The sequence below is a fragment of the Sander vitreus genome, chromosome 9 (genome assembly GCF_031162955.1).
Source record: "Sander vitreus isolate 19-12246 chromosome 9, sanVit1, whole genome shotgun sequence".
Taxonomy (NCBI): Eukaryota; Metazoa; Chordata; class Actinopteri; order Perciformes; family Percidae; genus Sander; species Sander vitreus.
Window position 1 is genome coordinate 30,500,911 of NC_135863.1, and position 25,918 is coordinate 30,526,828.

Here is a 25,918-nt window from a genome sequence, read left to right on the forward strand (position 1 = left end):
AAAGGACTTGAGAACCTGACATACTTTCTTCACCTAGCGCGTGGTGTGGGATTTTGAGCTGAATCGGGGGACTTCTCAAATGCAAAAGTACATGTATGAGAAAGCAATGGCACAAGAGACAAGGAACGGAGGAACCTCTACGTTAAATAACAACAACGGCGTTGACAACAGTAAGAAGAAGCTGCTAATAGCGCTCGACATCTTCTGCCTTCTACTTGGTAAGTCTGTGAATACGTTTGAGGCTGTAAGGTCTGTATTATAATTTGAATTGTTTACTTTGTTGGCTAACATCAGCTGATTTGGACTCCACTACCAGGAGTCAGTCAGTAGCCTATACTTTAAACTCTGGATTCACACACACACAAAACAGCAGAAACAATAATTAAATAAACAGGGCCCGCGCTTTCTAATGGTTGGCAGTAAAAGGCTTATCGTTTTAAAAGTATTGCCTGTTATCTGTCACCACAAGACAACTTAATCTGCAACATCCCCTTATCATCCAGTTCCAACACACCACCCCATGCCGGGGGAAGCGCGCAGCACAAAACACTGACAATACTCAACATTTCAGGCTTTCGGATTGTTATACATACACACTTTATACTGTACAATCTCACAGTGAAAGAACCCAGACATGGCGTGTGCTGGCACAATAACGAATGTAGGTATCAATCAATACAAAAACAACTTTGGCATTCTGCTGATTGACTTGACACACGTGTGTATGGCTACTCTCAGCTGAGACAGCAAGATGAAAATGTTGTCATTCCATAATGTATTGATCATTTTCAAAGTCCACAGAGCATCACTGGGACCTGATCAATTGATGCTCCGGGTGCCTGCCAACATGCCTGAGGGCATAAATGTTTTGAAGTGTTGTAACCTGCCCTTTTTGAAATAGCCCGTGACACCCCTGCTGTGCCCTCCTAACCCTGTTCATCTGACCCTAAAAAAAAAAGCTCCAGAGGTGCCATTTCAACCAGAGCTGGCCGTACATAGAGAGCGATGTTTTGTCAAAGTGTAATTGAGGTATTGATCCTCAGCTGATCAAAGTGGTCTTCACTGCTCTGATTTGCTCCAACATGCAACTTGTTTGTGTGTGTGTGTGTGTGTGTGTGAGTTCCTAACTTGTTATTCCGCTAGCGTCCCAGTCCAGATTCAGAGTGCAGTGTTTATGTGTGTTGCTTTGATAGCTGGTTTGTTTTTTGGCTGTTGTCGCTGTAGCCCAGTCCTTTTTTAGTTTCTAGCTCCAGTGGCCCCCCTTTCTCTTTTCTTTGTTTTCAATCCCTCCGTCTCTCCTTTCGCTCTTATAGAAAAGGATTATGGGAGTTGCACTTTACTTCTACACATTCTCTCCCAGAACCCTGCAAATCCCTGGCCAGCTGCCCCGGATCACTCCACTTCAAATTACTTTCTCTCTCTCTCTCTCTCTCTCTCTCTCTGGCTCTCTATCAAGCCCTCTTTCTCCCTTTCTGACCAGGGGACTGCATGGAATAATTGCTTAAGCATGTGTTGTGGCAGGGGAATGCCTCTCCAATCTAACAGAGCGAGCGATGGAGAGGCAGGACGCGTGGCTGACCAGGCATTAGAGGAGCAGGTGGGAGCCACACCAACCTCTTTATATGGAGAAACGAAAGCATCAACAGTAGCAACAAAATATGTGACATCGCCGCCACACAGGAACAGGATTTTATCACCCAGGATGTTACCAATGGTGCAGATTAACTCCACATTGTCCTGCATGCTGTGTAGTAGAAGCAGATCTGCTTGACAGATGCAAAGTTTTCCATTGGGTTTATATTGGTTTGCCTATTAAAGAACCTCAGAAAGAGATACACTGTTTCATCTGCACCCATATAAATGTAGATGAGCTTTGAGCGCATGTGGAGTGAATTTCCTGCATAAACCAACTTCCTTCACTGGTAAAATTTCTCTGCCATGTAAGAAGAACCCCCCCCCCACACACACACACACACACACACACACACACACACACACACCACAATGCATGTAAGCACACCGACATGAATGGTCACACAGATTCTTCTTTGTCATGCTAAACAAAATCTGGCTGCTCTGTGGTGATTGGTTGGCCCACTTTAGTGGTTTGGTGGGGGTGTTACAGTGGGTGGAGGGGTTAAAAGAGAGAAGGAGAAAGGGGGGGTTATTAGGGGAAGCTGAATGAGGAATGCGGGTGTGTAGAGGGCTCCGAAGAATTCTCTGTGTGCACGTCGGAAAAGAGTAGTGTACACTATACAGCTAATGCATAAATATCTTGTTACCTTTAATTAGTTCCTATCTGCCAGCTGCTGCTAGAGACACACACACACACACACACACACACACACACACACACACATTAAAGTGACACTTTTGTAATCTGCCCGACAGTCACACACCCCTCAGGCACGGCTAATGATTGTGTTTGCATAAAGGACATCTGAGGCCATCTATAACACATGTGTACCCTCAACTAAAAAAGGGGTCCCTCCTTTTGTTGCTTCTGCTAATCATGATGCATAAAACAGCAGGATCAGAATGGTGATGGAAAAAACGTATGCACACACACTCTCACCCAGCACTCAACTGCTGAGACCAGAGTTGCAACGTACCGTTTTGGCAGCTGAGCCCAAGAAGCATCTGCTGATTTCACTTTGGCTCGGGTTCCACTGTTAGTGAGCAGCAGAGTTGATTTAGCGACGCCATAAGGAGCACACAAACGCCATACACTCACTATAAATACACAAACCGCAGACTGAATGTCATTCTTAACTTTTTCTCTGTCTCGCATGTGCTCCTGTACATGGCTACGTGCTGTCCTATAGCCTGCTATCATCCAGTTAAAAGTGGATGTTTATTGTGAAAACTTTCAGGAAAGCATACCTCTAAAAGTAGCCTTACCTAAACCCAGATTAGGTTTTTCACAATGCAAATGAGATAATGCATTGTGTTTGCTTGGGAGCCTGCATTAGTGTCTGTCTAGGTTTGGAAGCCATTCAGAATAAGAGCTGCAGGGGGCTTTTTTACAGAATATAAACATGGATTGTCCAGGACTGGCTCCGTTGACTTTCAGTCCTGTGAGCTAATTGAAAAGCTCCACAAGATCTGTCTGGGTGTTGCTATAGTGACCAGCCACTCATGTATATTAGGCACCAGATTGCCTTATTTCCATTAGCTTCTCAGATTTCTTGCTATCCGTTCTGATCTGGGATACAGTCAGGTGTTTGGTGACGTGAGTTTCCACAAGCGACAGACGTGGACATTGTTAATTAGCAACAGAAAGGAGTGTAACCTTTTGGCCCCCGGGGAATCAGCTTCATAACTGGCCCTTGAGCATTAACCCAATATGGCTCTACCTCAACTCCTCCATTAGCTGCTATAGCATTACAGCAGTCAGTCACACAGCCCCTCATTAAAGCTGGAGAGGTTTAACCTCTACCTCTCCAGGCCTCAGCCACTTCAATCCTGAGCCGCTCTACAAATATTTTCCAGAATTTCTGAAATTCTTCATCTGGCTGCAGTGTCTTGGCCAAAGACTCTTGATGTGACATCTGGTGCAATTTTGGGAGTGAGTGAACCTGGGGGCACTATGTGTGTGTGTGTGTATGTGCATAGTGGTGCTCAGGAAAGGGTGGGAAACGGAAAGGTAGTGTCGGTCGGAGGTAGGTGTGGTTGTGAAATGAAATCCTGTCCATTTTTTTTCTTCGTTTTGCCTCTCAGCCCATTTCCATTCTTTCCCCCCCTTCCTTCCCTCTCTGCTCCCTCTTCCCTCTTCTTAACTGGCTTTGACTAATGGAGAGAAATGGCATGAAGGAGCTTTGGTAGCCAAATACTTAAACACAATAAGATGTGGTTAGTTTAGTGTATGCCTAGAAAGTAACTTATCTGCTAGACAACAACAAGATAGGCACGACAAGTTTTTTGCCACGTGTCTAGTAAAAAACTATAATCAAACAGCGAGTGAGAGGCCTTCACTCACACACAAACCCAAACACAGGCTCTAATCCAAAACTGCAGACCTTAATCTAAGGGCAGATATTCTCCAGAGATCTGCACGAGTCTGTCTGTTCAGGGGCAGGAGCTGATTGAGAAGAGAAATGCTCTGGACTACAAGGCTAGATTTAGAGAGATGGAATGAAGTGCGGGGAAAACACGCCAAGTCTGCCACGTCCAGCATCACTAATTTAGGTGTTATAAACAAAATAGATCATGTTCTGCTAATAGGGGTGTTACGATACATCGATATAGATCAATAAATTGATTGATTGGTAAACAAGCCAACTGCATGGATTCATATCGCCGCAGTTAAATGCAATGTGGGACTTATTTATTATTTTGATTCTTTGTATTAAAAATTAATTATTTTTCTTTTGAATATCTGTAAGAGCTCAAAAAATCTCACGAGGCTCACGAGACGACACACGAGATTGGGTTCACGAGAACGAGATGAGATTTTAACACTATTTTAAAGAAAACTTCAATTAAGAAATACAACTGGGGGAGCCTGGTTAGCTCACCTGGTAGAGCGGGTGCCCTTATGTGGAAGTTCGCTCCTCGACGCAGCGGCCGCGGGTTCAACTCCAAGCTGCGGCCTTTTGCTGAATGTCTTTCCCCGTCTCACTCCCCTTTCAAGTCTAAGCTGTCCTAGGCAAATAAAGGCCCGAAATACCCAAAACATAATCTAGAAATATAGTCTTTCCTCGGAGAACCAAGGTTACAATGTAACCAAGCGTTTCATTGCAGCAGTAAAAAAGGAGGTAGGCTGCTCTTGTATTGATTCATGACCATTTAAGAGGAAAGAGATCATTTCTCTTTGTTTAGTATCATTAAAAGTAAAGTTAGGTTTTGCTTTCTGACTCTCACACAGAGAGAGAGAGCGGCCGTACCCTCTAACGTTCTAACGCTGGGTTTTACCGGCAGCTTTGTACAATCGCAACTCCAAAAGTGAACTCCGAGTCAACTTTGGCGAAAGGACAGGGGATCTTCTATGCTAATTTAAAGGTCCAAGCTCATCTTCAAAGCCAGATGTATTATTAAGACCAACCAGGTCAGACTCTGTCTACTGGCGGCTGCTCTGCACGTGTGACCGATATCGCAAGACCATTTTTTACCTCGACGATATGTCTCGTCACATTTTTAATAGTGGGACGAGATCTCGTCACACCTCTACCAATGAATCGATCTAATATGATATTGTGATGAAACAAGCCATTTACATCCCTATGTACTAGTAGCCATTAAGTTGTCGCAAGCTCCCAAAACGCCTATGAGGAGTATCTATCGAAGAGATGCATTGAAGTTGTTGGTATTTTTCCCACTTTCCCACATAATGTCCCACTGTTGATGCTCCTTGTCAGTCTATTCTTCCGTTTGTCATATAAGGTCATTAGGTCACCATGGCCGGTGGTGGGCTGCGGTGTGTGTGTTTATGTTATGGCTGCAGGACGAGGCGAGGTCAGGGCTGTTAAGAAGGTAAGGAGGGTCCTCTGGCAGAAGACCATCATTGGATCATGTAGATAAAGATCAGTGGACAGTCATGGCCATAGGGCTACTTATCCTTAAAGAATGTAAGTCATTTTAAGTGTGCACTTTTGTTTCGACGACGTATATTTTTGTAGCGGTGGTATTGCGGCCAGACCTGTGTGTGTAACATTTCCAGCCCGTCACTGTGACATGTTTCTGTTGGTGCATGAGTTAAATGACAAACCCTGGGATTTATGTCTGTGCAGGGCTGCTATTAGAGCTGTGTGGGTGTGAGCGTGTGCATGTGTGTCCCATGGGGGGTTTATAAGGCAGAGGGAGCGCCCAGAGCTGTCATTAGATGGACTCTATGGCCTGCAGGGTGAAAGAGTCTATGTATGCGCACGCTTATATCTGCATTGCGTGCGTGTGGGTGGCATGTGTGAGGCATCTGAGGCTCGATGTGTACTTGTGTGCGTTTGTGTGTGTCCCATGTGGTTCCCGTGGGCAAGCCGAAGGCTTCAGGTTGACTGATGTGACTGTGGCTCTGTTACGCGGGTACACAAAAACAGACACATTCATTTCTTTGATTTCTTTGAACTCTCTCCCCCAATGTCCCCATCCTAGCAAACAATTAAATTGCACAATAAAAGACTAAACTTGACAACTGACAATAGATGAACAACAGCTTGTAGCTTACAATTTGACAACAATAGTGTAGTAAAGCGTCTGTCTCCCCTGTCTCTCTCTACACTCTCATCTACAATTATATCCCCTCGCAGGTAAACACCCTCAAACTGCTTATTTAGATAAAGCAGGATTACTGGGCTGTACCCTACCATAAACCTTTGTAAGCAATCTTCCCTGCATGTGTTTAAGCTTGTGTTTGAATTTTTGGGCGGGTGTTGCAAATGAATATTTTGTGTGTAGACAATGAGCTTATCCATAGACGCCTGATTGTCCATTACACAAGGTTTTCTCACGCTCCTATACAATTGTCTTTCTAGGATCATATGAATCAGCACTTGGCCATTCTAGATGGTTACATTACATGCAGTTCTACTTATTACCATGGGATCAGCAGCTTAAAAAAACAAACAACAATGCTACTAGCGTGGAATGTAAATGAGAGCAGAGGCAGAATGATCTTACACAGCAGTGCTTCATCATAGCCAGCAGGCTGATAGCTGTAGGCCTCATTACATCTCTCTGCTCCACCACACTGTCCTCGCCCGGGCCTCCTCCCTGCTGTTACACAGGCCCCTCTGTCTGTCACTTTCTCTTAACTACATTGCCCGCTACAATCCTCTGTATTTGTGTGTGTGCACATGCTGAGCGCATCCAGAGTTGGGCGGGGGGGGGGTTGGGGGTCAGGGAGATTTCACTGTTTCACTGAGAACAATACCCCTTTTGATGCATCTCAGCGCTCTTTGTTTCGTTAACGAGGACCAATAGGCCGGTGGCAGACAGAAGGAGGATGGATTGGAGGGAGGGAGGGGAAAAAGTGAATGAGGTAGAGACTGAGAGACTGAGAGACCCTCCTCGCTGGGCACTCAAGGCCACTTGATTATCTGTCAGTGGTTTATGGCTGGCGCTGCTTCTAGCGGTATTGTTGACCGGACTGTGAGCTGTGGTGCTTATCTGCTCAGCTGTGGCCAGAGCTGCGCAGTAATCAGCTCAGCATCTTTATTGGCGCAGGCCTTATCTGTTCCACAGCCACTGAGCCCTGTCCTGTTTACATACAGAGAAGAGGCTCCCTGCTAATACTAAGAGCATTCACACTGTTGGTCCGATTTAACACCTAATTGTCTTCCTGATACACACGGCCCATGATGTGTGCAGAGGTGAGCAGGATATTTAAGGAGCAGATGAGGGCAAGGAGTACAAGAAAAGGAGGAATGTAGTGAGTGAAGTTTAGGAGATTATTATTAATCCAGACAGAGGCGTCAGGTTTCAAAGACTCCACAGCCCTCTTCTCCGCAGCCATGCTTTTGTCCCAGGGGGTAATAATGCCATTATGGCAACAGCAGAGAAACGCCCAGCTAGCCAACCAACCAACCAACCAGCCAAATAGCCTGATCTGGTCCCTGGGCTCTGCTCAAGTTTCCCTTCAATGGAGCAGCTGTGTGTCCGTCCTCCTTTTTCAACTGACAGTGCAGCCAAGCATTAGGATGGTCTTGATTGAGTTGTAACAGATTGTTTTTTTTTTAAAACACATTATAAATATCCTCTACCCGCTATTATGGACCAGAGTTGATTTCCCTACAAAACAGTGTTGAAATCCAACATCTCTTCAAATGTGCTTACAAGCCAACAGCAACACGGAGCCAGCAGCAGCAGCAGCAGCATTCAGAGGCTGCCCTCGCAGGTGCCTGCTGGTAAAAGTCCCCTAGAGAGTGTCCCAACAGACGCCTGTGTGTAAAAGGGCATTTATTCCTGTGAATAAAAATCTCTCTGAGTAAGCACATGCTTCAGCCAGCGGCCCCCCGGCCACTGCAGTATTCACACAGAGGGTGAAAAAGGACAGGGATTCACTCTGCGCACCACTCTGCTGACCTCAGCCACTCCTGTGTGTGTGTGTGTGTGTGTGTGTGTGTTTGTGTATTTGTGAGCTTTGTACATGTGTGCGACACATCAGCAGCTTGTGGAAACAAAGAAGTGATATCTAGGGCCAAACATCTGCAGTGTAACTGTGTGCATGTTCATGCATGTGTTTTTATAAATGTATATTTCCCTAAACAGCGATCAGGCGTATGGATAAAGCCTGGGTGGTTTTTCACAGAGCCCAGTTTGTTTATTTGGATTGCGCAAGCATTTTTAAAGCCCTTTGTGGTCAACAACTTAAAAATGGTTGAGAAAGGCTTCGCTGAAGTTGCTAGTGGAACCACAGTAATCTACTTTACTGTAACACCCACATAGCCACACACACACGCAGGCACACACTCTCACAGATGTAATAGGCAGTGTAACAGTGGCTGATGCTCCTGTATGCTACAGTATAATCCTAGATCTATGTCACATCCCTTACCTTTGACCCTTGGCCCTTTTAAGCTACTTACAGAGCCTGTCATGAACCTCAGCTAACCTTTGCACTCTAATCCCAAATGTCTGGAAGGCCACACATACTCGTGGCTTCAGTGACCTGCATATAAAGTGAACTATGTGACACTGTGTAGAGTTGGATGGACATCTAAGGCATCTGCCTGGCAGGCTGTATTTAAAACCCCCAGAAGTCACAGCAATGTTTAGTTGAATGCTGATAAGTGTGTGTGTGTGTGTGTGTGTGTGTGTGTGTGCGTGCGCGTGCGTGCGTGCCCCTTCTAAATGTTAAGATGTACATTAAGACTGAGGTTGAGAATGACAGTACAAGCTAATTTTAATGTTAATCATTAAGATTTGGCTTATTAGCATATTGCATGTAGAATATCTCCATAGAAACCTTCCCAATGTTTTTAGACCCTTGCTGTTGCCACGGAGCCAGCTCCGTGCTCACCTGTCCTCGTTTTGGCAGAACAATGTCCACCAACAAGTGGACCTGGCACTGAGCCACTCATTCTCTCTGATCCCTTGTTCCTATCAGATACACTCAAACAGCGCGCGCACACACACACACACACACACACACACACACACACACACACACACACACACACAATGTGAATCTTTGTCACACACACACACTGCAATTACGCTGTGACTCGTTGCTGGAAGAGGGCAATTCCAATTAATGGACTAGAGGGCTTGCTAATGCAAGTCATTGAACAAGGACACTCTCTCTGTCTGTTTGTCTCTATACACACAGAGTCACAAACATCAAATAAACTTTTTTTTTTAGCCATGTAGGCCACTTTAGAGTGTCTTTTAGTGAATAGGTTGTGATGCAGGGTGTGTGTGTGTGGATGTGGAGCCTGAACTGATGTCAAACGTTTCCTCAACAGATCTGGGATTGACCTAAAATAGAAATGTGAAGGTAATGGATCTGTACATATTAGCCAGGTTTCTCTGTAAAAATAACATACACACAGATCAGGTTGTTTCATGGTTTGTGGCGAGGTCTGTTCCTTGAGATGAATTATGACGTAAAGGGATTAAAAGATAGGAATACATTTTAAACATATTTTTGTGTTTGGGTAGTCCATCAGAAATAGGGCTTTTAATTAATGTCGAAAATAGTGAAAAATGCCACAATGCCCCACAATCTTTGAGAGCTCAAGATGGTGTCTTAAAATGGTTCGCTTTAGTTCCCAAACCCAAAGATATTCAAGATTATTCCATTATTAAAGCAGTTCGCAATATATCCTGTTGAGCGATTAATTGTTTTCAGCACACACTATTCACAAACTTAAAACTTTTTTTCAACGAAACCTTTTTTTTCTTTGAACAAAAGAAGCCAACGTTTCCAAATGTTGTCTAAACGCAAGCAGCCATACATGAACTTAGTCTAAATCCTTCAAAATTGGTTAAATGGTTCCCGATTGCTTAAATCAGGAACTATATGATATCAAAAAATAAACAAAAAGGATATGTGACGGATCTAACCAGATATTGAATGCCGGTTTTGGAGATTTTCTTTTAGAAACGTTCAAAACATTTTTGGTAGGTACCAAATAGCACTGAAGTTTAATAAACAGCCATGCTCAGCCATCTGAATTGTTGAAGAGCAGTGAGAAAATTCATAGAAGAAGAGAAGACAAAGTCTGATTGATTGACCGGCCAGTCAATGGAGTCGAGTCGCCCTCGGCCTCCGCACTCTCTAACCTTCCTCTGAATTGGGGTGCATGAGAGACAGGAGGAGGAAATCCTCCATTAGAGCCGGCCACAATACGTCTTCCTTTGCCCCGCTCCGCCTCCCATTCACCTCTCACACTGACTGCTGACACTCCAGCTCGCTCACCATAATCACGATATCATTCAGATTTTGCTCCTGAAAGCCATGAATGCTATTAAAATGTCAATAGAGACCCAGAAAGGGGAGAGCGTCATGGGAGAACGGAAAGCTTGCCCCCACAGTCTCTGCAGATCCGCAGGTGTTGCTTTACATGGAAATTAGTGGCATGTCAAGGGGAATTAACCTTTTGATCGCCGCAGAGCATTAGCTGCCTTAAGAATAGCTATTGTTTCCTGTTTTGGCAAGTACAGTCGTTGATAAGATGAGAGAAAATAATAGACCGCTGATCCTAACCTTGCAGGACACAGGGACTTTGGACTTGATATTAATTAGCACTGTTGAAATGCATGAAAATGCAAACTATTTCTCACTCTGTAGTAAACCGAAAAAAGAAACACATTTCTTTCCTTTTGTGTCTGTGGGAAATGTAAAAGCCAGATTGTGTTAGTCCTGCTAATCTAAGCGCTAACCAAATTTAACTCTCTCAATTAAAACGGGCGCCGGCTGGATAATCTCTCACTCAAACAAATGTGCCCGCGCACACATGCACAGCGAGCTACATATAGAACGTGAAACGTATAAACATATGCACGCAAACCAAACATACTTTTGTACTGTGTATTTCTAGCATGCACTAAAGCATGAACATGTGAGCGGATTTACGGATTAAAAATATGTACACAGACACACACACACACACACACATACACACACACACACACACACACACACACATACACACAAAGGCCTCGCCATGACCTCTGCATATAAAGACTGATTTACCCAGCCAAAGAAATACCTCTCTCTCTCTCTCTCTCTCTCTCTCTCTCTCTCTCTCTCTCTCTCTCTCTCTCTCTCTCTCTCTCTCTGACCTGTGGTAAGTAGTCTTTAGTGGTCTGACTCCGCAGCGGTTCTCCTCATAGACTCAAAGAGAGAAATGCATGACAGGATCTGATAAGACAAATAGAACTGTTCCCCCAAACTCGCCAAGCCACCCACTTAGGATGTGTGTTTTTCTCTTGCTGCATTCTCCATACTTTGTTTTCCTCCCTCTCTCTTCCCCCTCCTCTCCATTAAGGGGTTTTTAGGCTCCAATTATTCTCAGACGCCTGTTTGAGCCATTTAAAAGCACCTCCGTGGCTTGATAGTCTTATTGGCTCTAAGAGTTCGGAACACACAACCTCTCCAGCAAGGCAAAAACATCCAAACAAAGGGGGAAAATAGTTTGACATAATACAAAAAATGTTGCATTTAGGTTCCTCTGTGTCGCTAGTGGAAGTATAAAGTAGGACTGTTTGCAAGCAGAACAGGTGTTCCTCCTTCTTCAATGAGGGTTTGAGTTACAGACCTCATGACAGAGATTGTAAAATAGTTGTTTTTTAATTCACTGACGCACCACAGGCATTTGCCAACAGCCCAGCCCACCTCTTTCTTTTTCTTCCCTTTATGTTTTTATCGCTCCCTCCTCTGACACTCCCCTCTCTTCCTCTCTCTCTGGGTCAGTGGGCCCTGTGAAGCTCTGTTAAAGAGGTCATATTTCCTTACACCGTTGTTTGCCGATGAGGCAGTAGGGTTGGAGCTGGAGTGAGACTTAGCTTGTGCAGAGAGGTTCATGGACTGATTGTGGTATGCCCACATACCAGGCTGTTTTCAGGGAGATGGCATGGGGGGGGTGGGGGTGTCAGCACAAAACAGCTTGGCATCTCAAGGCTGGGCAGTGTGCGGACAGAGAGGCTTTCATAAATTCTCAATATATAGTGTTGAGTACTCAATCGCTTGCTCTCACTTTCCTTTTTCTGTCTTTCAGCTGGATAGCGCCTGAGGTTTTTCACGGTGTTCTCCGATCGGTTTAGCCGTTAAGCGCCAGTTTGCGTGTGTGTGTGTATTTGTGTGTTTCCCTTGTCTGTTAAGCCCATGACCTCCTTTCACTTCTCCTCATTAGCATGTGAATCCCCTCTCCACAAGTAGGCCAGAGTGGAAGGATGGAGAAACGGAGGGAAGGAGAAAATGGAAAGCTAGAGATTGGCGTGAGCGAAATCATGATACCAATGCAGAAAAAGTGTTTTTCCTCAGCTGAGTGTTTACCCAACAGAAGTCATTTTGTACAAGGACTTAACACACGGGGGTTCTCCCTGTGTTTAAACATCATCACAAGTTAGGGGCATTACGCTAAAAGACAGAAACAAAAATGCATGTTGCCCGTGTATAACTCTGTGTGAACAGGCTCACCCAAAAGCTAACCCTGCCTGTTGTGTGGACAGTGTGGTTCTCAGACACCACCAAAGCCTGGCCCAGCCCTATGTGGGCCCACCAGCAGCCTGTCCAGGCCTGGCGCTGCACCCTGTTTGTGCAGGTGTGTGCCTCAGTGACCATCCCATCTGCTGCCCTCTGCCAACCACTGGAGAGAAAGAGACAGTCTGCTTCCATTCAGTGAAACAACAAAACAATAGAAACATTTGACTCTTTACGCCATTTTAGCGGCTTTCAGTAGATTTGTTTTGTCCAGTCGCGGAGAAGAAGATGGTGCCAGCACTATTCTTGAGACTTTAAATCAGCACTGGACAAAACCTTCTCACCTCAGGGTCCATTTAGAAGTTGTTGTAGAGCTTTAGATCATTTCGCTTGATCGTCATCAGCAGATAAAATATGCCCAGTTGTCATGGTAATCTAGACGTTCACAGGAGTATTTTTTGAGCACTTCAGTTTAAGGACAGAAAATGTTGTCCATATTATATTTGAGTTTAAAAGTCCATTCTTAACCTCTTTTTAAAAGCTTAATTTTTTGGAGACAGCTTTCAAAATGATAATTTCCTATGGTCCAAAAACCACCACCACCACATATATTAATGCAAAAGGAAGGATAAAATGAAAAAAAAGCAAAATTTTCCTATTAAGCCATATGAAAATGGACTCCTGAGACAACACTTTATTCTTTCAAGTGGGAGTAGATGTCACAGCGTGGACGTTCAGGAGCCTTGAGTGTGTGTCTACAAGAATGCATAAGAAAGTGTGTTTTGAGGTCTTTAAGAATTTCATGGTGACTGCTATGGGTTTTCAGGACAGACCAGTAACACGATCTCTCTCTCCCAGCACTGGTGAGACAACGGCCGCGGTTCTCAGCCGCATAAGGAACATTCAGGAGTAGATTTCTGACTTTGACCCACATGTCAAAAATGGCTGTGATGTGAGCTCACCGCATGAACCGCCCGTGGGAGTAGTTTCTGTGCAGTCTGATGTTGTATGTATATGTTGGTGTGTCCGTGTGTGGGTCTTCAGGACGCCTTTTGTGCCTTGAGCGCTCTCCATTTATGAACTACTTCAGTCGTACGTGCTCTCATGCATAAAAATGTTCCAGAGTTGGGTGGGCTTAGTTAGGTTTTTCTTGGTATTCACACATATTAAAATCTCTAAAGGAAAGTCCCAGCCAGAGTTTGCACGCCTGCATTTGTAGCACTGTGATCTGGAGATATGTATTTTCCCTTCATCAGAATAATATGTGGGTATGAGTGCATTCAACTTCTAGCACTAGCTGTCCATTTGTTATTGAGGTAGTTTGTACAAAGCTCCTCCAGATCCTCACAAAAGCTGTTACTAAAGCAATAGCTCCACATTTTGGGAAACACTGTTATTTGCTTTCTTTCGGAGAGTTAGAAGATTAATACCACTCATGTTTGTACAGTAGATATCGCTACTACTGCTTAGCATAAAGACTGAGAACAGGGGGAACGGCTAGTCTGGCTCTGTCCATAGGAAATGAGATCTGCTTATAGTAATTAACATGTTTAATCTTATTTGTTTTATACATACAAAAACCTGAAGTTTGTTACCGGGCTAGCAGTTTTTTGTCTCTGTTGTCAGCCTCTATGCTAAGCTAACGCGCGGTAGCTTCACACAAATGGTTTCTATCAACAAAAAAAAATACATTTCAACACTCTACCTGGAATGGCACTCTCTTCCCCTGCAATCCGTAACACTAAAGTTTTCACAATGTATTGACACAGTACCTGTGTTGGTGGGTTTCTTTTGTCTCCAATAATGGACTCCTAGCCCTGAATGTCAGTGTGTATTTGCTCTGTCAGGAAGGAAGGGGGGTCTCCTAATGCTGAAGAATAAACCTCAATTCTCTAAAAACACTGTCAACAGGAGCAGCAGGAGGGGGTTTGCTGAGTAAACATCCTGATTAATGTTCGCGTGAGTTCAAACACGCACCTGTGAAGGACTGTTAAAGTGTGTTTTAATGTGATATTTTTTTTCTTCAGCTTACAGGTAAGTGGAGTTAGCTGTATGATGCAGTATGCTTTCCTGTATTAGGTGTGTCTGCGAGTCAGCCTTATGTACTGTGTGTGTGTGTGTGTGTGCATGGGTTCAAACATCCATTCGTGTGTGTGTGTGTGTAGCTATGCTGCCCAGCCTGGTTCTGCACCGTACCTCTGTTCGTCCATACCAGAGGGGTCTCTACTGCAGTGATTCCAGCCTCAAATACCCCTACAAGAAGAGCACCGTCCCCTCCTCAGTGCTCACTTCTGTTGGGTTGACACTGCCCGCGGTGTCCGTAAGTCCCCCCCCCCACTAAGAGCCCTCGGCCTTGGGGAACACTGAAGGCAGAAACGGGGGATGGCTGATGGTTCATGATGGTGGCTGTGAAGGAGTGACAAAAAAAGTCAATCAGAAAAGTTGATGTAATCTTAAATCATAGTTGGCATCTGATTTTGGAAATCCATCACTCTGTCGCTCTAAGCGGACCATGCATGACACTCTTAAGCCCCACCCACTTCTGCCATATCCCATGATCCCCCGGTGCCAGCGTGCTACTTGTGCTCCCCCTGTTCTCTTCTGTTTATGTGTCACTGACCTGGTGCTTTCTTTCTTCTCTCCCTGTCTTCCTCTCTCTTTGCTCCCCTCTTTCCTTGTGTCTTTTGTAGCTAGCCTGCCTTTCCTGATCATTGAGACTAGCACCATAAAGCCGTACCAGCGCGGGTTTTACTGTTCGGACGAGTCCATCCGCTTCCCCCGAAAAGAGGGAGACACCATTAGCGATGCCGTGCTTTGTGGTGTTGGCATTCTTATTGCCATCTTCTCTGTAAGTCGACCTTTACACCTCCCTTTGTTTGCTACTTTGACTCCAATTTAAAATCACTTCTTTTTAACTGTTACTTTAGTCCAATTGATTATTTTCACACTATAGCCCCTAAATCAAAAAAGTTTGAGTGATTTCTTATCATGCAGCGTTTTCTAAAATACTCCAGCCTTTTGCTATAAATGTGCTCTATATGTCCTACCCTTTCATTCTATAATGTTTTCTTCGTCACACTTTATTCTTCCGTACCAGCTTTGAGTCATCCGAGCCATTTGTTTTTTTGCGAGTCAGTGGTGGCGAGAGGCCCCCCCAAAGCGACATTTGTGTGTGTGCTGACACATGCATGCCAATGACCAAAGTGATTTTACAAGTTCCTGGTCCATTCTCATACCTCCCACTCGTATCCCTGCACCCTGACTCCATGCCCTCTGTGCCCTGCACATTACTTCGGGTGTATGTGTCAATGCTCTCTCGCATGCCTCGCTGATAGCCTGAAGCGTTCTACCAGTTAGCAACAGCATGAAGTCCTCATTCCCATGACTTGACTCCTGCTCTGGAGAGGGAATCGCTCCAGTGTAGTGCCATCAGATTGGAGGCGGGTTGTTAGTGGAAACATGTGTATGTCAATTATTAGTGCCACGTGGTCAGGCTAGATGATCTTTACAGCCCCCAGACTCTTTGTGGTACAACCCCCTCATAAGTTCCCAGACTGAGACGTCGCTTTGCAGTCTTTTCCTTGCCAGCTTGGTGGACACACACATATACACACACACACACACAAAACGCTGTACCAGCTCAGCTCTTGCTCATTGGAACCAGGAGACTGTGTTAGTAAAGTTCCCTCACATGTTTTCACGTGTGGGCAAAGCTGGCGTGTCTCGCACAGCTGTATTTCATTAGTGGCGTCTACTGCCATGCTGACACCATTCCTTTAACGCACACATGCTCACTCATGCAGGCACACACACATATATATACATCGATACATGCATTGGTAGCAGATTCCAGTTGGGCCTCTTGTTTATCTTCGCTGCAAGGGAATCCCAACAGTCCTGCTGGTCAGACATATCTATGTCTGACAGGCCACATTTCCACTGTGAGAAACAGAGTTAGCAATAGCGAGATAGAATTCAATAAGCATACTCACTGACGATCCAAATAAACCCATCAGGCACCTTTCGGGCCCTCTGCTCTGATCAGACAGGCCTGCCGTATCCATGACAGGCCCTGTCAGCACTTAGACAACCAAACACATAGCAATAAGCCGAGCCAGGGAGATAGCGAAGGGAAGGTGAGGTTTGAATGCAAATGCTGACAACCCAAATAAACTTCTCTGTCCTGTATCCGTCTCCTGTGGTTCTAATCTTAAGCTTAGATCAAAACAAATTCATTGACAATAGCACACACACGCACTAATACACCGCCATGTTTGTTTCTTCTGGCTGTGAGCCTGCCAGCTGACCACCCAATAGGCAAGATCTAACAATACACAAAACAATACAAGTATATACACAAACATTATGTTTCTCTATTAACTTGATAGGATGCCTGGGAAACACTTAAGCTGCAGATGCGCACACCTTTAAAGTCTTAATGCTATTTGCATTCACAGAGTGTTTGCTGGCTCAGAGATGGGCAGGTAAATATTTTCCTGAGAGATTGGGTGAGAAGGTAGGCCGAAGAGTGAAGCCTTGTGTGGAAAGAGGAAGGAAAGGGAGATGTGGTTAGTGGTGGAGAGCGGCCGGTCTGTCAATCAGATACCCCAGGTGGTACAGATATGATTGACATGTCCGTGCCGCCAGGGTTGGCTTGGTGTAAGCCCCCTCAGTGTAGATGAGGTCTTTCCAAGGGCCCCAACACTACTTACCCCACTAACCTTTTGGCTGGATTACCACAGGATTCAGGGTTTCTCACTCTACTTAAGCCTTGAAACAGACCATTGCCCTGATATAAATCCTCCTTATATCAAAGTCAGGTCAGTCTGACTGAGATATAGACCAAGTCTGGGTAATTTGTTTTCATATTTTCCTTTTCCCCTTGCCTTCACTGTCTCATTATCCTTCATATCCCACATAAAAAGGCCCCACCATATCATTGATTCATTAATAATCTCACATTACAACAAAACTGCCTGAGGGAAAGGCAGGCCATGCTCATTCTATATGTTTGTCTTTCTTTTGTGGATCTCACTCATTCTGTCTCTCCTGTCTGTCCTTTACACATCCTTTCTACTCCATCTGTGACTTCAGTCTGGAATTAAATTAGATTTCCTGCATGATACACACTCAAACGTTATCAGTTTTTACTGCGTAGTTATCTGCATCTAAGCCCACTGTAAAACTGTAGGATTCAGCAGCATCACATAGCTAGAATATGTCTTATATTTGTGATTGGTGTCGCCTGTTTATCTCAAAAAAACAATTCTTTCTTGTAGATTGTGATTGGAGAATGCTTCAGGATTCACCAACTACACGAGGGAACCAAGTCTTTCGTCGGGAATCCCTATGTTGCAGCCCTCTACAAGCAGGTCAGCTCTCCATAAGTGTGCTTTAATACGTGTTGAGATTATTGCATACATAATTGTACTTTCTCCGTACGCAAAGAAATATGAAGAATCTGCACACAATAAAGAAACATCAGTGGTGGAATGTAACTAAGTACATTCACTCCAGTAGTGTACTTAATTACAAACTGTAGGTACTTTACTTCAGCTATTTACAAAAGTAGATTAATAATAATATTAAAACAATATATGATAGATATACATAAGTACACTGCTAAAAATATGTTGTAAGTTAGTGCTATAGTGCAGCATTGTGATGTGTGAGGTATTGAGAGTGTTATCTCACATTCGGCGGTGATGTTTTGTGGCATATTGCTACTTTTATGTACTGTAAATGAGTGCTAAGGAATACGTATAGAAGCTGAAGAAGTAACACTTTTTGCGGTGGCCTCACCATGGCTTTAGTTCCTGTTGTCAAAAATATCACATGAGTTACACACACATGACACAGTACAGTACAGGGGCTCAGAAGTGTGTGTGATTTCACACTGGCAGACACCACACTAAAGGCGCTGACACACCAACCCGATAATCGGCTGTTGGACAGTCTGGCGAGGTCAGTGACTCGAGTCTGTTCGGTGTATCCCATGCCGTCATCCGTCCGAGGGGCCGTCGGCCTTAATTTTGGCCGATTTGACATGTCGGCAGTCGGACTCAAATGACCCATCTGATTGGTAGAGTGCTAACCTGGAAACGGGGAGCGGAATGAGCGTGACTAGAGTCTCTCAAAATCTGACGAAAATCTTTTAAACTGACCTTTGTCGATCTGAAATGAAGACAGATTCAGCAACTGCACGGCCTATTTCTCACTTAAAATGTTTTCAGAAACACGTTTCTGTGAACTATTTTAGTACAATATGAGATCGTATTCCAAACAAGCTGCCATGACAGTCTCCGGAGAAACAAGACCCACGTGACGAGTTCGTCCAGTCATCTGCCGGTTTTAATTTTTGGGCGACAATACAGATTAGCGCCGCCTGCTGTTATGGAGACGTATTACGTCTCGTCTCTTCGGTGTGTTCTGAGGCATTTTTTTGATCAACTCAGGTAGACTGATCAGTCCAACTGCCTTTTTTGCCGAGGGTCGGCCGTCTGGTTGGTGTGTAAGCAGCTTAAGACTTTCTATTATTCCACATGTTGAATCGATTGTTGAACTGGGCTGTCGTAAGAGATATGTAAAGAGTTTGGATAAGGATTTCTTTTTTTTCCTTCGCCAAAACCAAAAATACAAGAGCCAAAGTATAAGGAATGGATTAAATATTGCGTTTGTCCGATCATGTAGGCTGCAATTGTTATTATGTTAGGCTAACAAGCCTACTACCTACAGTCGTAGCACACCCACTGGGTCGTATTGCCTCACTGTGTGGGCGCCCGTCCTGGATGCTACTACATACATCAGAGCGAAGGCTAACGCTAGCAACTTTTTCCTGCTCTATTGGATGTCGGAGACAGCGTTACATTCACCATCAGCAACACTTCAGTCAGTCCTCATCCCAAAAGCCCTTTCACTCTTAATTTTTAAAGTGACACATACAGTTTGAAAACATAAATCTCACCTTTGTCTTGCTTGTCCAACTATGTAAGCTGAGCAGCTGAACAGGTTTATGTTGAAAGAAATAATAGTCTTATCTTACTTCTTTTTCATAATTTAAAACCCCTAAAATGAGTAATCTGGAAACGTGAAAAAAATCAGTCACACACAGCGTTTTTAACCAATTCATGACGTTAACGTTAGCTTAATTAGCTAGCTAGTTACAGCTGGTAAAATCTGTGGGGACATTTCTCCAACACGCCATTGTTCCAACCTCTCAATAACCTGAAAAAATTCCCTTTGGTCCCACAGCCCACTAGTCCAACGTCCTGCTGGTGGCGAAATTAGGAATCCCACTATGACCACGGCAAGACCCGCCCTACGAAGCAGCTCCATTGGTTGGGGTTAGGCATTTGACCTAGAGTGGTTAAGGTTAGGATAGCCGATTGGTCAGGGGATAAGACCTGTACAAATGGGGTTACGTTACCATGCGTAAGCATGGACGCCTGGCCAATAAATTCTGTTGAAGGGCGGGTCTTGGCGTGGCCATAGTGGTCGGACTAGTGGACTGTAGGACCAAAGGGAATTTTTCGGGTTATTGAGAGGTCAGAACAATGGAGCGTCAGAGAAATGACATGGCACCAAATCTGTTAAGCCAAAAAAACGATGGTCGCAGACAAGAAATGGGAAGCCTGCTTTTGTCCACCACTGTCTTAAATCAAGGACCAATTGTTTGAGAAATGACTACGGATTTTGAGTTATAAATCTGCCACGTTATCATTATAAACTGCATACGGGCCAAGTGAGAACGGAAAGCCTGACAGGCGAGGCAGGACTAAGTTAGGTGCTTAGCCAATGATCAATGAGTATAGACAGCCGTTGGTATTATGTCTAATCATTATTGCGTGATCTTGCAGATGGGTGTGTTTCTCTTTGGATGTGCCGTCAGCCAGTCATTTACAGACATTGCCAAGGTGTCAGTGGGCCGTATGAGGCCCCACTTCTTAGATGTGTGTAAACCCGATTTCTCCACCATCAACTGTTCACTGGGATACATCACCAACTATACCTGCACTGGCACAGAGAGCGATGTTCAGGAGGCCAGGTTTGTGTAAACACCAATAACAAACTAATATACAGTATGATGTATTAAAAATACTCCTTAAATAAAAAAAAAAAACTGACTGAAGATATATTTGATCTTCCACAGGAAATCCTTCTTCTCAGGACATGCCTCTTTTTCAATGTTTACCATGCTCTACCTGGCTGTAAGTGACTATTCAGCACTCTTGCAAATACATCATAACACACTCACATTCATGCAAGCACACACATGCTGAGAGCCACAGAAACAATGGTTTACAGATTGTACAGGGAGTCATGGAAAAAAAAAGGCAGGGCCTTGATTTGGGGATTTACCAGCTGCAGAAAAAAAACATTGTTCTTATCCACTGCTCCTCCTTCTCTGCTCCTTATCTCCTCACTCAGTTTATGAGGAGTTTTGTTCTCTTTTTCACTCCTCCGAGAGATGGATGGATGCACTCCACCTGTTCTCTTCAGAGCAGCTGTGTGTGCACTTCCTGTCCTCTCCCATTTCAGTCTCTCCCTCCCTCCCTCTCACTCCACCTGTGGGTGTTGGGTAGGGCTTAGCACCCTAGAGGCATTTCATGCTTCAAACAGGCTAATAACAGATACACACACACACACACACACACACACACACACAATGTGTGACAATTGCCAGCTCATAGCTCTGCAATCATCTCCTCCCTCTTCCTCTGAGGGGAAAAAAAAGGAGTCAATATTTTGGGTCTTGCTGGCCCTAAGCTTGGTTACAAGGTTGTCCAGGTTCTCACAGGTGGCTGACTGTTGAAGTTCTGATGTGTTGTAGTGTATTGTCATGCAGTGAGAGCTTGCTGTGGGTATTTCCCAGCCTCTGGGTGAACCTACAGCTGCACTCTGGTCAGACCAAGGAAAAGAGATGAATAAAAAGCAGAGAGGGAATGGACATGTGATGCATCCAGACCACAGAGTGACACACTAGTCAGAGACCAGTGTTCCAGCTGCGGCAAGCTCAGGACCACAGCCAGAGGAGGCTGGTGCAGAAAGAGAGAGGATGTACAGTTTGTAGTTAATGTTTTGGAATTCTAAACCAGCCTGAAACAAAGCCCACAACGGAAGCATTCCTTCTGGAAAAAGGAATCTGTGGCATTTTCTTGTTTTTGCCATCACTCATAGAATTTCCCTCTCTCTTGTAGTCACCTTAAATAAGTCTTCTTGTGTTTCTCATGTGTCCACAAGGGCAAATACACACTGACGGATAATGTCAGATAATGTCAGTTTTGTTCACATTGACATTTATAATGTCAATTATTATAATAGATAGAGAAAATGTGTCTTTCCTCTCAACCTCGGCCCTCGTTTTTGTCTCCCTTGTTGCTCACCAGGGTGAAAGTGTCATTTCCACAGTGTGGCTGTCACCTCGCTCTTCCTCCCACAGCTCCCCCCCCCCCCAACAGTCATCTGCTAATTGTCACACTTTGAATTTGAAGGACTTCATTTCCTGCCAAGCGCGTCTGAGTGCTGCGTCTGCGACTGATGTGGTTTTGAGCTGAGACTTCTCAGCGTCGCAGCCTTCGGAGCTAACCTGGCACCCAGATAACTGGCACGTGGCACAGCCACACCGCAGCCACAGAAAACAAGCGTGTGTGTGTGCATTCATGCGTCCTAATGAGCTATCTTTTGTTTTGTCTAAGGTGCACACATCCAGTAGCAAAGGGCTGGATTATTTCTGTGGGTTATTCATGCCTACAGAGCCCACTGTCACTATTGTTGGCTAAATAAAACCCCAAATGTTTGTTTGTGATATAAGTGGTCTTAACCACAGCTATGCTTTTGTCTCGCAGCGTGGTGTGAACCCAAGGAAAGCATGGGAAGGGGGCTGGAGTGTAAAAACAAGCCCTCATTCTTTCTCACTTTGTTGTGTGCGTTTCCTTTTTATTGAACACCGAGACAGAGGGAGAAGATCTCACTGGAATGAGCTGGATTCCTTTAGAAACCACCAGACTTTGTGTCGCTCTTGTCTCCATCTGTCATGGGAATCTGCTGGGACTCCGTTTACTGTTGTGTTTTATTGTTGTTTTCCCTGACATCTAACTTATTCGAAACGCACAACAAATTCGTGGGAGGACAGCTCGGGTCAGAGAAACAAATGCCGGAATCTATTTAAGTCCAAGTTGGATTTATAGAGGAGACAAAATGCATTTTCAGATTTTAGAAGGTCATAAACCCTCTGAATCGCTTATCTTAACTTAAATGTGTGCAACGCTTCTGCTGAATCAGGGTTGGATGGGTTATTTGGGTTTGCTCACTGTCCTCCAGTCAGATAGGGCCAAGTTGATTGTCAGGTCACTGTAACTCTTTCTTTTGGCTAAGCGCTCACTCTTTCACCTTCAACCTCCATCAAAGCTGGCTTAAAATTGAGAGGTTTTAGGGTGTTGTCTGAAGGGTTTTTCAGATGTTGGCGTTCACGGCTTCAGGACGTCAGACAAAAGTACTTATCAGTAGTCCTGGCCCGCTACCTGAGAACCGCTGCGGAGGAAGCCTGAAGTCTAAACATCCCTACCAGGGAGGAGAGCATAAGAAGGAAGGGATGGGAGGGATCGCTTCCTCTGCTTCCGTGAGGAGAAGAACAATGATAAGAGTGTCGTAGAGGAAGTGCGAGGGCGCTTTACATCCACACCTACAGGCTCGTAGTGGACGGGGGTTGCTGGGAGGCACTGCGGCTGTCTGTGGGTATTGTTAGCCTAGCTGATTATAAGGCACAAGTCTGGAGGTGTGGGCTGGGTAGACCTTGGCTGAGGCTGGCCCTCCCATGCCCCTCTGTCTCTGGGTGTGAGAGACAGGAAGTTTAGGGCATGAGTGGTGCAGGAACACAGGATGTCTGAAGGACCTGGGCTGATCTCACCACTGTGCATGTATGTGTATAAAAAAGAGAAAGAGACTGTGCATGTATTTGCATTCGTGCGAGTGACTGAAAGTGGCCTTGGACTTGAAATGTTCCTGTTTTGGCTCTTCTCAGACTTTATCATGACCCAGGAGATGGTTTTTGGCTGCGGGCGGAGTGGGGGGTGCATCCGCTTTGTCTCCTATTTACATTACCTTCTAATAGAGGGTAGAGAGTTCATCCCAACAAAGTGCTGAAATGTTCCTGGTAGGGTGTGTGTGTGTGTGTGTGTGTGTGTGTGTGTGTGTGTATATTCCAGAGGTTCTCTGTGGTTGGGATGTTTTAACAGCTGGGATGTTGAACCATGAATCAGTCACATCCGGGTCTCAGGCAGTCAAATGTGTGTTGTGGAAGAGATTATGTGTTTCTTTGCGGGCCTGGCCAACCTGCCCACTTTGATTCAGTCTAGACCTCTCAGACAGTAATAATACACACACACACACACACACACACACACACACACACACACACACACACACACACACACACGCACGCATGCACGCTGCAGGTATCCAGCCCGCTGTGTGTGTGTGTGTGTGTGTGTGTGTGTGTGTGTGTGTAAGGGTTCATTACAGGCATCAGAAATGAGTGACAGCCGCATTGATAATGCATGTTTTACATCTTATACACGGGTTTTGTATGTCAGAGCATTTACACAATAACTGCATATTTTAATACTGTCGTATGAAGAAAATCCATAACATTATCTCTCTGTCCTCCCAGTTCTATCTCCAGTCCAGGTTTTCATGGCGTGGCGCTCGTCTCCTCCGCCCGCTGCTCCAGTTCACCCTGTTGATGATGGCCTTTTACACCGGCCTGTCACGCATCTCCGACCACAAGCACCACCCGACCGATGTCCTTGCAGGCTTTGTGCAGGGAGCCCTGGTGGCCTACTGCATAGTGAGTGCACTCATGTCACGCAAAACACACAAGCTCAACATGCAAACTGTATGAAAATACGATATGAGTGATAAAGCATAACTGCATACATCTTTTTGCAACTTAATACTTTTCTATAATTGACCATTAGGGATCCTACAGACGGACCAACCTTCAAATAAAGTTTGCCCCTACATACGTAGCTCCTGCTTTTCACTTTTTACTCCTTTCTGCTTTTTCTGAAAAAGAGAAACGGAGCAGGCAGGGAAGTGAGGAGAATCTTATTCCCTTTAATAAATAACACATTGCTTGGACTGAGGCCCGAGTTCAGGAGTGTGTGTGTGTGTGTGTGTGTGTGTGTGTGTGTGTGTGTGTGTGTGTGTGTGTGTGTGTGTGTGTGTGTGTGTGTGTGTATGTGTATCCATACTCTGTACTTCACTACTTTTGTGACATATAGTTATTTTTCTAACCCTCATCATTAAGCCAGATGGATCCAAGGAAAATTGAATTTGTGTCAAGGGGAAAATAGAGGGAGTGTAAAAGAAAGCTAAAGAGAGAGAGGATTAGCCTTTGAAACAGGAATGAGGCTGTTAATTATTTTGGTTTTTTTTTTATTTGGCGGCTCTGGTCCTATCAGCACAGCAGGCCCCTGCTAAACTCTGCTGCCTCTGGCAAACGTACGGAAAGACACACACACAGACACACACACACACACACACACACACACAACCCTTACCTTTCTACACGATCCAAGTCATGAACGTGGAAAGGATAAGATTCATAAAACTTAGCGAGACCTTAGTAGTGGCGCCTAGGCAGACCTTGGCACAGCTAAAATACACACACACACACACACACACACACACACACACACACAGCACATCAGGGTCCTTGTATGCCAGGATTATGACCATGAGCAGAAATCAGCCAGTAACAATAGATTGTAAAGCAAAATCAGCGCTCCTCCAGCTGGGCAAAGCTCCTGAGACGACAGCTTTGACAAGGAAAAAAAAAATAAAAAAAGAATGTTTTTAGAAATACGCTTAAAGTATGAGCCTGATCTCTGAATGGGCAGATCTGGCAGGAGGAGCGAAGGGAGGGAAGTGACAGGAAAGAGGAGCCTTGTCTACATCTTGGCTCGGGATGAGCGTGGGTTCAATCCAACTCAGCTCTTCCACATGCGTACACACCCCACATCAAACCCCTGCCGATCAATGTGGCGAGGTTAGTTTTACAATCCCTGACGCCCGTTCTGATTTGCCCAGTCTTAGTAGAAACACACATCTGTGAATACTTTAGCTCGGCTGTTTCAGCCTCTCAATAAGCAGCGGAGCAGAAAGGACCTGACAGGAGATGAGTGGAGGCGGGAGGTATAGAGCCTGTGTGCTTCAGAAAAGCCAGCAGGAAGTACTAAATCAAAGTGTGAACATCTTCAGATCTTAGAAGTTAGCAAGTGTGCAGTCATTCTTCTTCTAAATCTAAAGTTTGAAATGTAGTTCAAGTTACGAGTTCAC

The 25,918-nt window shown here is 44.8% G+C and overlaps 1 protein-coding gene across 2 annotated transcripts in view; it reads left to right on the plus strand.

Moving 5' to 3' along the window:
- Positions 1-25,918, plus strand: part of plpp3 (phospholipid phosphatase 3) — a 32,860-nt gene continuing 6,942 nt past the window's right edge. Inside the window, exons 1-6 of one of the 2 annotated variants that reach the window (XM_078259643.1) lie at positions 1-218; positions 14,746-14,900; positions 17,860-17,952; positions 20,437-20,624; positions 20,730-20,787; positions 24,249-24,425. In XM_078259643.1, the coding sequence (XP_078115769.1) occupies positions 80-218; positions 14,746-14,900; positions 17,860-17,952; positions 20,437-20,624; positions 20,730-20,787; positions 24,249-24,425 (810 nt within the window). In that variant the 5' untranslated portion in view covers positions 1-79. Of the gene's footprint in view, positions 219-14,745; positions 14,901-15,270; positions 15,429-17,859; positions 17,953-20,436; positions 20,625-20,729; positions 20,788-24,248; positions 24,426-25,918 lie in introns of both variants that reach the window. The other variant, XM_078259642.1, reaches the window with a different exon arrangement.